A 14355-nucleotide genomic window follows, 5' to 3' on the forward strand; every position below is an offset into this window, starting at 1 on the left:
ATTTGTGGGTGCAAGAACATTGGTCATTCGGAATGAATGGCAGCCCCGCACACTCTCAGAACAGAACATTTTCACCGCAGGTGTGGGAATCGCTACGGTTCCCAAAGCCACGCGCATAGCTGTGAACCAGGCCTTAGATGGTAAAAGTTTTACTACCATCCAACTATTCACACTGATTCATAGATGGAACATAGAAGAGCTGGAAAGGAGAGCAATCAGCCAAAATGTGTTCCAGAAAATGAGGGATAAGTCCTTCTAAAGTGCCAACCAGTATTAACAATCATCATTCTCAATACATTTTTTTTTTTTTTTTTAAAGAGAGAAAGCAGTCACAGTCATAGAAGGCCGCCTTGACCATTGGGCATTCAATACCAAAGGCCTACAAAAAAAAAATGGATTAAAAAATTATCCTCACCACATTTATTGGTTCATTTTTTGCTCCAATTTTGTTGTATGCAAACCACATTATTATATTTTTAAAAGTAATAAAACAATAAATAAGTAAACGTTCTGAGTATGTGTATAGAGAAAATGTTAATGTTTAAAAAAAAAAAAAAAGTCAATAAAAAGGTTGTTTGTGTATCGCAGAGCTCCTCATATGCACTCTATAGAAATGTGTATTCTGCAGCTCTGCTTAGTTTTATACAAATGGGAAACCCTCAACATAAGGAGACATGTGCTGCCAAAAGATCCCTTTCCCATGAAAAATATGCTCAATTGTGTGAAGAGGAAGAAAAAAAAATAATAATCAGCTTGCTGGCATTGCATTTCGTGATTCACATCATTTTGACGGATACGTTTGTAAAGTGATACAGAATTTCCTTATCCAATTATACAAAAGACTAGTTCTAAACGATCTGTCCTAACATGTCAATCCCGGCTCTCACAGAGCTCTTCAGCCTCCTCCAGAACTCTTACAGTAGCTCTGTTTAGTCTGTTTGTCCGCTGTCTGAAGATAAGGAGCTGGTGTTTATCGGGAGAATGGGATAGGTATGCTGTATTTATTACAGTGCTAAAAGAATCATTACTTGCCTTCATGAAAGACTTTTTTTTTTTTTTTTTTTTTTAATACTAAAATTTAATTGCTCACTTTAACGTAAATATAAAAACACATCAGCTCATGACAATTGACAAACTTGCTACACTGAACTTTTGCTGTTTTCTAACATTAGGGCTACCAGAGACCAAATTTCCCATTGAAGTTCCAACTAGTCCAAAAAGTACTTTCAGATCGATAATGCAAAATGGAAAATAACAGATGCTAGACTAATCCCGATTCATTTATAATATTCAGTGTCTTATGCCAGTTTGTTAAGCATTACAAATTACTACTACAACGCCATCTATGTTGTAGACATGATCAACATTTGCATAGTAAGTATAGATTTTTTTTTAACAACCATTCTAGTTCTAGAAATCATTCCAATTCAGGTTCTAAAAGGAAGAATGCTAGTCTTGGATATGCAGGAGACTTTTCCATAAGGCTGGGTTCACATATCTACTGTGGGGTTTACAGTCCGGTGTCCTGTGCATTTCTATTCACCGATTCAGGCCAGGTTCACACTGACAGCGGGAATAAACTCGAACAATCTCATTCCCACATGCCAGTCCGACTTCGGGGGCGATTTCAGAGACATCTGTGTGGGTTGCTGCACAGATCCCTATACAAAAATCGCACCCCGAAGTTGCCGAAAGTAGTGCAGAAACTACTTTTGGGAATCGGTGCCGTGACGCAAAGTCGGCGTCACACCGTGTCAGCTGGTGCCACTGCCACCGATTTAACATGTCAAATCGCATGCCAAATCGCTGCAATGTGAACCTAGGCTAAGGTACGAATTTTTCCCTAAATTCGCACCTGAACGGGACCTAAAAATGCACAGGACTCTTCAAAACCACACCGCAACCGCCCCTGACATGTATGAACCGGCTCCATTGAAAGCCAGGCACAATCACATGCTATGTGAACTGGATGCGGTTTAAAAAGCATCCAATTCACTTATATGTGAACCCAGCCTAAACAGGCAAATTTTCTCAACTTTTATTTTGCTGAGAAAATAGCAAATCTTGTTTCACAGAACGTTTGTAAAACTTAGCCTCTAATTTCACCATGAGTTGCTGCAAGGCAAAAAAAAAAAAAAAAACACACTACTCTAGAAACAAGTTCGGTCACTTGGTTTATAAGAGAAGGAAGGGTAAGGGTTGCAGTTAGCATCAGTTTTTGGCAAAAATTCAAGCCTATGATAATTTTTGCCTTCCACGGAGGCAAGGACTCCAATTGTGCCAATTTTTCCTGTAAATGTATCATGTACATGTAAGCAAACGGTAAAAAGCATTGTTAAAATACTTACAGTATGTGTGACCTGTCTGAATTTAAAAAAAAACAAAACAAAACAAATGGTGTTTAGTTATTTTTCTCATCCATCTATCCTTGCCTGAAACTATTCAATTTGACTGTGATTGGATAGTGAGAGAACCATAGCTCCCTGATAAAGGTATTTATATCAGTGTTCCCCACTCAAACCAACAATTTGTTACATGTAGGGGACTACAACGCAGTAGAACCTAATTATTGCCCCTTCTCCATCTACATGTTGACATGCAGGGGATTAAAAGACGCTAGTTCAAAAGCAAAACAAAATGTACTATTACAGAAAAACAAAAATGTAAATACATATTTTAAAGAATATGTAGCTATATTGGATGGGGTATTGGGTATTATCCCAGATGTCATGGAAATGATTTGTCCACATTGATGGAAGATACTGAACTAAGCTATGCAAAATTGTACAACCAGCATTCATTTTAAATTTGAAAAATAAAGCTAACCATACACCGCGGATGATTTACTAAAGGCAAATTGACTGTGCACTCTGCAAGATCAGCTGCTCCATAGCTTAATAAACAGGGTGGATAAAAATCTGGGGGGGGTTTTTTCATCAAATTTAATAAAAATGCTTTTGGAGTAAAAATCTAACGATTGTTTTCCATTTAAGCGTTGATTTAAATAAAGCATTTTTACTAGTGGTTTAAATCAAATCCACCCTGTAAGTAAATAAGCAAAAGCTCTGCTGGACTTCCATCATCCAATCATGTGCAAGCAGGGCGGTGCAAGGATTTTCATCTACTTAGGCAAAGGTGCATTTTGGTGCCCCCCCCCCCCCCCTTTCCCACCATCCTCCCACCACCCCCTCCCCTTCACAATGCAACCCCCCTGCCCCATATGGCATACACTTTATTTGCAAAACAGAATCTCTTCTTACGTCAGAGTCCCCACCATTACTCAATACATCAGGGTGCCCAGATTCCCTCCTTACATCAGTGTCCCCAGCGTGCTCCCTTACCTCAGTCTCCAGTTTGACCCCTTTCACATCAAAGTCCACAGAGCTGCCCTAAATTGAAGTCCTCAGCATTCCCTCTGTACATTCCTGTCCCCCTTTACATCAGAGTGCACATATTTTTCCCTAAATCAAAGTCCCCAGAAGTCCCGCCTTACAAAAAAAAAAAAAAAAAAAAAAAAAAAAAAAAAAAAGGGAGTTCCCTTGGTTCCCCTGCATTCTTTCCTTGCAATCAAGGTTCCCAGAGCCTCCCTTACATCAGAATTCCCCAAGGAGGATGATGCAGAGGAGACGCAGGACAGCAGGCTGCGGATGACAGAGGCACTTAAACTGACCATGGTGTCAGGGCTCAGCAGCCATGATACACCGTGGTCAGTTTACACAGGGGAGGGTAGAAACTGGCAGGATCAGCCAGGTTTTTTAGGTGTTACAGACGGCCAAATGACAGGACATGCATTGTGTCATAACATGCTTTAAAGGAGAAGGATTTATTTTTTTGGGGTTAACAAACGATTTGAGTTCCAGGAGTGGGATGGGACCCACTGCTGGAGCACAGTACTGCATACTGTATGTAGCCATAGTACTTACAATACAGCGTGCCTTGTAAGCTTGACCCAAAGCGTAAGAACATTAAAATGTAGAGAAGAGGAAAAACTACGTAAGTGCCCTGCACAGGATTACAAGGATGTTTTGCCTCACGGTACACTTAAAAAAATGAACTTTGGAAACATGAAACTTGTTTAAAAAAATAAAAGTATTTCCAGCACACTTCATGAACACTTGAACACACCTACAAAAGCATGCCTGGGCTGCAGAAAAAGATTCTTAGTAGCGCGCAGAGCAGAAGTAGGCAACCTCGGCCCTCCAGCTGTGGTGAAACTACAAGTCCCATGAGACATTGCAATACCCTGACAATCACAGGCATGACTCCTAGAGGCAGAGGCATGATGGGACTTGTAGTTTCACCACAGCTGGAGTGCCGAGGTTGCCTACCCCTGGAGTAGAGGATTACCCTAAACCTGCTCGCTGAACTGTGAAGATCAGCTCTGGCTTAATATCTCATCAGTAGGGTGAGCAATTATGTGAAGCTGAAGGGGGCGGGGTCTATCAGGCTGGCCAGTTTTCTTTATAGCAAAGCTTTAAACAATATGTTTTCAAAGTCGATCTATGGTCAAAATGTAAAATCATAGATTTCCACATTGAATTATTGAATTTCAATTATTTCCAGCCAAAAATTATTCTGAGCAATCTTGGAGTTTGTAAACTTAAACCCACAACAGTAAAATCAGTCTGTATATGCAGCATAGCATGCTTGTTATACTTACATAGTTACATAGTAGGTGAAGTTGAAAAAAGTCCAACCGATGTGTGTGATTATATGTCAGTATTACCTTGTATATCCCTGTATGTTGCGGTCATTCAAGTGCTTAACTAATAGTTTCTTGACACTATCAATGCCCTCCGCTGATATCACCACCTGTGTAAGGGAATTCCACATTCTTGCCGCTCTTACAGTAAAGAGCCCTCTACGTAGTTTAAGGTTAAACCTCTTTTGTTCTAATTTTAATGAGTGGCCATGAGTCTTCTTAAACTCTCTTCTGCAAAAAAGTTTTATTCCTATTGTGGGGTCACCAGTACAGTATTTGTAAATTGAAATCATATCCCCTCTCAAGCGTCTCTTCTCCAGAGAGAATAAGTTTAGTGCTCGCAACCTTTCCTCATAACTAATATCCTCCAGACCCTTTATTAGCTTTGTTGCCCTTCTATGTACTCGCTCCATTTCCAGTACATCCTTCCTGAGGACTGGTGCCCAGAACTGGACAGCATACTCTAGGTGCAGCCGGACCAGAGTCTTGTAAGGCGGGAGAATTATCGTTTTATCTCTGGAGTTGATCCCCTTTTTAATGCATGTCAATATTCTGTTTGCTTTGTTAGCAGCAGCTTGGCATTGCATACCATTGCTGAGCTTATCATCTACTAGGACCCCCAGGTCCTTTTTCATCCTAGATTCCCCCAGAGGTTCTCCCCCCAGTCTATAGATTGCATTATTTTTGCCACCCAAATGCATTATTTTACATTTTTCTACATTGAACCTCATTTGCCATGTAGTTGCCCACCCCATTAATTTGTTCAGATCTTTTTGCAAGGTTTCCACATCCTGCGGAGAAGTTATTGCCCTGCTTAGCTTAGTATCGTCTGCAAATACAGAGATTGAACTGTTTACCCCATCTTCCAGGTCGTTTATGGACAAATTAAATAGGATTTGTCCCAGCACAGAACCCTGGCGGACACCACTACCCACCCCTGACCATTCTGAGTACTCCCCATTTATCACCACCCTCTGAACTCGCCCTTGTAGCCAGTTTTCAATCCATGTACTCACCCTATGGTCCATGCCAACGGACCTTATTTTGTACAGTAAACGTTTATGGGGAACTGTGTCAAATGCTTTTGCATACTCACTGTGGAACTTAAGGGGTTAATCCTCTGCATTGTGTAAAAAGGCTCTTTTATCCTGTATGCATAGATCCTTCCCCTCCTGCATTGTCTATCTGAGGAAGGCCAGCTAACACAGGCAGGCTAGCCAATCTGCACATGCTCAGTTGTGTCTTTTATGCTGGAGAGAACAGTTTCTTGTTCTCGGAGCTAGTTAGGTCACATGATATTGGCATCACACAAGTAGTGAAAATCCCCTCCTTCCTGGACTCTCAGCACTGGAGAAACTGTGCCATTTATCACTGACCGTGGTATACAGATTATCCAAAAAGGTATATACTGGCAGTATTTTAATGTAAAAAGAAGATTTATAAGCTGTGGGCACTGGGGGGGATTCTCATATTACTGGGTTTAGTAACACTTTATGAACCCCAAACATTTACTTCCTTGAAGTCGGATATATACTAATGTTCTGCGAGTAGTCATTGCTGTGTCACAAAATTCACAGAGCCTGCCCTCTGAATGGAAAAAAAGAAGGAGCAAAGCATGCAAATAATCCAGGAAACTGTGGACAGGGATGTCCAACAGACAGGCAGCATTCGCAAAATGAAAGTAGAAGTTGTATTGTCAACAATAACTATTGTTTGCATCGCTATTACTATACCGGTGTTATAAAATGAAAGCTAATGCGGTTTCTATAGATCTCCTTTATGTTTTTGATAGAGCAGGTAAGAATTGTCAGGTTTTTATTTTCCAATAGAGAAATTTCTGTTTACTTCCCGTGCCATAGCTACAATGGGAAGCGAAAGAAAAATCACACCACACCTCAGAGGACAGTTACCACCACAACATCTGTCCTCACTGGAAAATTTCCCCTGTATTCCTGTTCTGGAGACAACTAGACATTTTGGATTATCCCTCACTCTGAGTTTCTGTAACAATGTTTACTAGGACAATAAATCACCCCAACGAGTGCACAGCTGGGAATAAAAATCTGACATGGCAGAAATCCTCCTACATTATTCAAACCTAAAAAAAGTTTCGGCTTTCAACACACTTTTAAGCATCAGCGCGATATACACCCCCTTCCTCAGTATTCAGATCTTTTACAAGCATTGGGTGGGTGCAGACATCAGAAGTGAATTTAGCCAGATTTCTTATTTACCCAGGTGACTCATACAGCAAAATGAAAAAGAAGAAAAAAAATAAATATAGAGACAAACAATCACTGGCTTGTCGTAAAAATAATTAATTCAAAAAAATAAAGAATCATGCAATCCATGATTGAAGGAAAGAAAATAGCATAATCTATGGCTTGCTTAACTTCACTCAAAGCTGAATTTTTAAACTCCGGTGGTCTGGAGCAGGTTAACATTTACATATGTGTTTCACCAGTTCAGCGCACACCGTGGTTAAACTACTTCTGCAGTTTCATTATTATTATTATACAGGATTTATATAGCGCCAACAGTTTGCGCAGCACTTTACAACATGGGGGCAGACAGTACACTTACAATACAAATCAATACAGGAGGGATCAGAGGGCCCCTGCTCATTAGAGCTTACAAACTAGAAGGGAGAGTCAAGTGGAAACAAAAGGGGTAGGGGATGAGGTGATGGAGAAAATGAAAATGCAGTTGTTAGGTGTGGGTAGGGTAGGCTTCTCTGAAGAGAAGGGTTTTCAGGGATCGTCTAAAAGCTAATAAAGTAGGAGATAAGCGGACAGATTGGGGTAGGGCATTCCATAGGATTGGAGAGGCTTTGGAAAAGTCCTGGAGGCGAGCATGGGAGGAGGTGACGAGGGAGCTAGAGAGCAGGAGGTCTTGAGAGGAACGAAGGACAAGTAGGTTGGTATTTAGAGACTAGGCTAGTGATGTAGCTGGGGGCGAAATTGTGGATGGCTTTGTACGTAGTTGTTAGGATTTTGAATTTAATTCTAAGGCCGAGGGGAAGCCAGTGGAGGGATTGACAGAGAGGAGTGGCAGACACAGAGCGATTGTTAGGTGGACGAGTCTGGCAGCAGCATTCATAATGGATTGAAGAGGTGATAGACTGTGTAGCGGTAAGCCAATGAGAAGGGAGTTGCAGTAGTCGAGGCGAGAGATGACCAGCGAGTGAATTAAGAGCTTTGTTGTGTCATTGGTTAGAAAGGGGTGTATTTTGGAGATGTTGCAGAGGTTGAGGTGGCAAGATTTGGACAGTGATTGGAAGTGTAGCTTGAAGGAGAGTTCAGAGTCCAGGACTACACCTAGAACCTTGGCATGTGGGTTTCATGCCACAATCTTAAGCTAGCCATACATTCTACAATTTTCCTATTCAATTTTTTTTTAGATTTACATTCAACTATGTAGTGTAATGGTCTGCCTGACTGCATACAAATTAAAAGTATAAGTTTGACCTTTACTATATGAATTTGGTAAATCTAAAAGTGAAAATTGTATAATGTATGGCCAGCCTAACCGACTACCGCCCTGTGAAAATTAAAACCATAAAGGCTGCTCTCCATCCTGAAACATCCCCCTGCAGCAGCTGGAGGGAGAGGAGGGAAGCCAGCAGCACAGCAGGTGGGAGGGGAAGGAGCAATACGGGGGGAATCAGCACCGCATGTAGTGATTAGGGTGTGCCCAGGCACACGCCTATATATATATATATATATATATATATATATATATATATATATATATATATATATATATATATATACACACACACACACACACACACATACATATAAAAATACATATACACACAAATTGCGCCCACATTCAGATTCGGGGGGCGATTTGACAGACATCTGTGCAGGTTCATGCACAAAGGTTCATTGAAATTGCCCCCAAAGTTGCCAAAAACTACTTTTGGGAATCGGTACGGCGCTGCACCGCTTGTACAGCACTTGCTAGCAATAGGCTCTGATTTGACATGTCAAATCGCATGCCAAACCGGCCCAATGTGAATGTGGGCTTACAGCAACATTTTACCATTAAAAAGTAGTTCCCCAACTCCAGTCTCCAAGTGATTGTGCCTGGACACAGCAATTCAGGGTCTGCCTGAGACAAACATGCTATAAGAATGATATAGAAATAACTGGAACTCGGTTTTCTATTTATAAACCTTACATATGTTTTAAATACCGCTAGTAGGTTTGTGTAAAACCATTATTTACTTTAGATTAAAGTATAACTAAAAGGCAAAAAACTTTTTGGCGGGGTTTTGGTAGAGTGGAGAGGGATTAGAACACCTGTCAGATTTTATTGCTGTCTGTGTCCCCATTAGGGAGATTCACTCTCCCTATTTGTCCCGTTTACCATTATCATAGAGGCTGGGTTCACACCATTGTGAATTGGATGTGGATTTCTATGCATCCAATTCACATGTCTGGAGATTGTGACCGGCTCTCTCAATGGAGCCGATTCACACCTCTCCGGAGCGAATTACACAGGAGTCCTGTGCATCCTCTGGTCCAAATTCAGCCAAAAGTTCGGACCAAAAATCAGACCTGGAACGATGGACAGGGATGAACCGGACCCCTGCTGTGTGAGGCGCTATGTACGGCAGAGGGAACCCTGCCTGAAAGTAACAGAAAAATCCCACATTTTGGGTTTTCCCCAGAAAAGTAATAGAAGGGAAACTTTCCAATGGGGACACTAGTTCTGGTGACCTGGGGGTCCATAAGAGATTCCCTTAATTTGCAGGGTTCCACTTTACGTTTTGGCTATAGGACAGGAAGTGAAGGGAAATCTCCCCAATGGGACAAAAGAGGGCAAAAATTTACCTTACAGGGGTCATAACCCTCTTTTACTCTATCCAAAATGGAAAAAAAAATAAAAGGTTTTGGCTATAGTTCTACTTTAACAACATTTTGCACACCCAGAATCACACAGAGAGGTCATCAGTCTGAGCCTGTCAGACTCTGATAGAGTGTTACAGTGATGGGCACAGCGATGACCTTCTAATACAGGAGACCTCATCGGTGCACTGGGGCTCCCTCACTGTCCACTCAGAAGACTAGAGGCAAGGATGGGACTAGTAAGAACTAATTCAGGAGCTATCTTTCCTATATTAACAGATATTAAGATAGAGATGTAATCCACAGCAATCATCTAGGAGCTGGCTGTCATTGATCATTCCCTGGCAGTTATTGCACACAATTTTTCACAACATGTTTTACTAAACATTACCTACATATGTATCATCCTGTGCTTTTGACAGCTCTAACTACTATAAAAATTGTTATACGCATAGATGTATGAGCCTGCACTAGTAGTATGAGGACAGCTAAATACTAAGTTGAAACTAAGAGCATAAAAGATTACACACATAGGAATGATACTACTTGTTTTAAAATGATTTACAAACAGCATTGGCCAAACTTTCATGGGTCTATGGAACATTCTACAGCAAGTAACACCAATGTACACAATTTTTAAAACACTGCAAGAGCACTCTGTTTACTAAAGGTTGGTTGTTATAATTTCAGCATTGGACAATAATATAGGTGATCATAGGCAAATGGCACATGCTGGAGACATCTACAAAGATAAGATCAGAGCTCTGAAAAGGTTTGGAGCTTTAGGAGACTCTGTGCTCTGTCACTGGTAACCTCCAGCCTTCCATAAGGGTCCAGAACTCTTCAGGCTAAGCTCTATTGCAGGCACATCTACTTTATCTGCTACACTGGAGAGAATGTTAAACTTTCAGCAACATTCTAATTATAATACATTCTCTTTACACCTTATCCATCTATAAACAGCATGTGATTTACACAATAGTTATGCGGTTAGGTATAAAATAACTAAATAATAAAATAAATTACCTGAAACAGAGACTCTCAAGAGAGCTTCCAGAGGTCGGTTGTTGTCCAAGTCTCGGCTTAACTTGAGCTCTCCAGTGGAAGGATTGAGGAGAAGCAGATTCAGCTCATTCCCCTGTACAAAGCTGTAGTGTAAGGTGTCAGAGACATCAGGATCATAGGCAGGGATTTTCCCAATGACCCCTGATGGAAAACTGTTGGACTTGTTGGTCACGTAGTTGTTAAAAAGGATTTCAAAATCCTGCAGGACTGGGTAATTGTCATTCTGGTCCAATAATTTCACATGGACTGTGGCCCTGCTGACCAAGGGGGCTGAGGTGGCCTGGACCACAATGACATATTCTGTTTTCACCTCATAATCCAGATCAACTAATGCAGTTAGGTCACCATTAAAGAGATCCAACTGGAAAACCTCGGGGTTGTTTCCTTCCACAATTTGGTACATTATTTGGGCATTAGTTCCTTCATCAGGATCAGTAGCAGTTATCTTGGCAACAACTGTCCCTACAGGGCTATTCTCCTCCACAAAAATATCCAGCTCATCTTTTTCAAATACTGGAGGGTTGTCATTGATGTCTAGGACAGTCACCTGGATGTCCACAGGAGTTTTCAGTGGTGGGGTTCCCCTGTCCACAGCAAAGGCTTTGAGGTTGTACACATGTACATTTTCTCTATCCAGTCTTCTGTTGGTCCTGATTATGCCAGAGGGTTCAATCTTAAAGTCTCCATCTCCATCGTCCCCTCCCTGGAACGTGTAGGTGACCCAACCATTCGACCCAGAGTCCCTGTCTGTAGCAGATATTTGAAGGACACTAGTGGACTCTGGGACATCCTCAAAGACAACACCCTGATATCTGTCCCTCTGAAACTGAGGCATATTGTCATTGGCATCCAAAACCAGTATCTCCACATAGGTGGTGTCAGACTTCTGCGGAATGCCATTGTCCTTAGCAGTGACAGCCAGTGAGTAGACTGCCTTGTCTTCATAGTCCAGCTCTACCAATGAGGTAATAGTCCCTGTATCAGGATCTATCCTAAACTGAGAAATGCTGTCTTCCAAAATGTAGGTTATTCTGGAATTCTCTCCCGTGTCCTCATCAGTGGCACTTATGGTGACTATGGAGGTGCCTATGGGCTTGTCTTCACTCACACTCACCGTGTAGTGGCTGCTCTGGAAGACGGGTCTGTGGGTATTAGCATCGGTGACATTGATGAAGACCTGCACGGTGTCGGAGCGGGTGCCATCGGAGGCAGTGACGGTGAGGACATACTGCCTCTCCTGCTTGTAGTCCAGTGGAAGGGCCAAGGTGATTAGCCCCCCTCCACTCTGACTGCTGATGGCGAAGCGGTTCCTGGTGTTGCCGCTGGTGATCTGGTAAGTCACCACACTGTTGACATCCCTGTCCACAGCAGTCATTGTAAGGACACTGCTCCCCACCACTGCGTCCTCGTTCAGCCTCAGCTGATAGACCTTCTCAGTGAAGGTGGGGTTGTTGTCATTGACATCCAGCAAGGTGATGGTGACACTGGCTGAGGAGGTCATCACGGGTTCTCCGTTGTCTCTGGCCTCCACCCCAAAGGTGTAGAACTCCACGGTCTCCCGGTCCAGCTCGGATGCCACAGTAATCCAGCCAGTGTTGTTGTTGATGATGAAGGGGAAGTTGGGGGGCAGATCGGTCAGGCTGTATTGTATGCGGGCATTTTCCCCGGAGTCAGCATCGTTGGCTTGGATGTGGACAACCGAGTACCCTATGGGGACGTTCTCCAGCACAGTGGCCTGGAAAGGGGTGCTGACGAAGATGGGGGCATTGTCATTGACGTCCACCACCTGCACTGACACCATGCCGGTAGTGTTGATGAGAGGGGGTCGGCCGCCATCCTGAGCTTTGATCCTCAGGTTGTACTCCCTTACCACCTCATAGTCCAGCGGGTAGTTGACTTCAATGTCCCCATTGGAGGGGTGGATGATAAACTGGCCCCTGATGTTGCCGCTGATGATGCCATAGTGGATGTTGGCATTTGTGCCGGTGTCACGGTCGGTTGCCTGCACCTTCAAGATCTTAGTGTTGGGTTGGACGTTCTCCAGCACCTGCACCACATAGCGCTTCTCAGTGAACTGCGGGTAGTTGTCGTTCTCATCCTCCACGTTGATGTGGACAGTGGCGGTGGCACTCCGGGGCCCGGGGTCCTTGCCCTGGTCATTGGCCTCCACTATTAGCAGGTAGGAGGTGATGGCCTCCCGGTCCACCTGGGCCCTGGTCCTCACCACCCCCGACCGAGAGTCTATCTCGAACACGGAACTTTCCTCCCCGTCAGCGTTGAGCAGCCTGTAGACCATGTTGGCATTGGAGGGGGCATCCCCGTCGGTGGCCCGAATAGTCATCACTTCATAGCCCACCTCGATGTTCTCCCGGATGTTCTCCCTGTACTCGGACTGTTCGAACTGTGGGATGTGGTCGTTGGTGTCGCTGACGGTGACGGTCAGGTAGGTGATGGCCGATCTCCTGGGGGAACCGAAGTCGGTGGCCGTCACCTTAAACACATGGGTATCCTTGGTCTCCCGGTCCAGGGCTTGGCTGGTGGTAACTGTGCCGGTCTCTGAGTCCATGTAGAAGTAATCATTGGAGCGGCTGTCAAACAAAGCCTCCATGAAGTACTCCAGCCGGCCCGCCTCCCCCGAGTCCTGATCGGTGGCTTTCACCGAGATCACCCGGGTCCCCGCCGGTTCATTCTCTGGCACCGAAGCCTGGTAGCTATGGAGCTGGAACTGAGGACTAGTGTTCACGTTCCTCCCCAGTCTCTTGGGGCTCCTCTGCTCAGTCCTGACCCGAACTACAAGGTCCCGGGAGCCTCCATCCTCCTCATCATCATTATCACCGGCCCGACACAGCAGGTACAGAGGGGCGATGCAGCGGGATGGTCCCCGCACCTGACAGTCTGATAGTCCCAACACCGATCCCAACAGATCCCGGCTACGGATCCCGAGCCCCGGAACACAGCCCGACCGATCCCCGTACATCACATCCACATCGGGCTCAGCCGGCCAGGCGGGGCTCTTCCTCCGGTACTTGAAGTAACAGTCCGCTCCGTGCCTGTCCACCTCCGTCCTCATCCACACCGACACCGTCCGGGACCGGAGCTGGATGATCACCGGATCGCCTGACCTCCGATCACAACCAGTCCTGTTCTGTAGACGGAGCTCCCCGATCTCTGTCCGCTCCACATCCCCGATCACCGGAGGAGGACCTCTCCAGCCGTACGTCCACTCCGATCCTCCGTACACCTTTACTGTCCTCCCGCCGACCGGCAGGACCCCCAGAAGAACACTCAGCCCCCAACATAGAGCCCACATCTCCGCCTCCATCACTGAGCCCTCAGCGCGGGCTGGGGGGCGGCATCCCGGCTACACCGAACTCTCCTCCGCCACCCGCAACTTCACTCAACTCACTCCAAAATGGCTTCAACACCCCCCACCCCCCTCTCACCCTCAGCACAGACCCGCCCACCTCATTAACATAAACCTGCTCTCCGTCCGACACCCTGCTGGGAGCTTCCCACATTCCCCTCTTTATTGAGCCGGCCGGGGAGGAGCGCCCCAGTCACACCGAGCCTCGTACAACACCTACGGTCACCTATCGCCTCATATACATACCGACCGACACGTACAACACCTACAGCCTCATATACCGCCCGACACCGAGCCTCGTACAACACCTACAGTCACCTATCGCCTCATATACATACCGACCGACACCGAGCCTCGTATAACACCTG

The 14355-nt window shown here is 44.6% G+C and overlaps 1 protein-coding gene across 4 annotated transcripts in view; it reads right to left on the reverse strand.

Moving 5' to 3' along the window:
* CELSR1 (cadherin EGF LAG seven-pass G-type receptor 1) overlaps positions 1 to 14071 on the reverse strand; it is a 254144-nt gene extending 240073 nt beyond the window's left edge. For all 4 annotated transcript variants that reach the window (XM_073619707.1, XM_073619705.1, XM_073619704.1 and 1 more), the window contains exon 1: positions 10585 to 14071. In XM_073619707.1, coding sequence (XP_073475808.1) covers positions 10585 to 13945 — 3361 coding nt within the window. In that variant the 5' untranslated portion in view covers positions 13946 to 14071. The remainder of the gene's footprint in view (positions 1 to 10584) is intronic.
* Positions 14072 to 14355: the final 284 nt, after the last annotated feature.

This window comes from Aquarana catesbeiana, linkage group LG03 (genome assembly GCF_042186555.1).
Source record: "Aquarana catesbeiana isolate 2022-GZ linkage group LG03, ASM4218655v1, whole genome shotgun sequence".
NCBI classification, from domain to species: domain Eukaryota; kingdom Metazoa; phylum Chordata; class Amphibia; order Anura; family Ranidae; genus Aquarana; species Aquarana catesbeiana.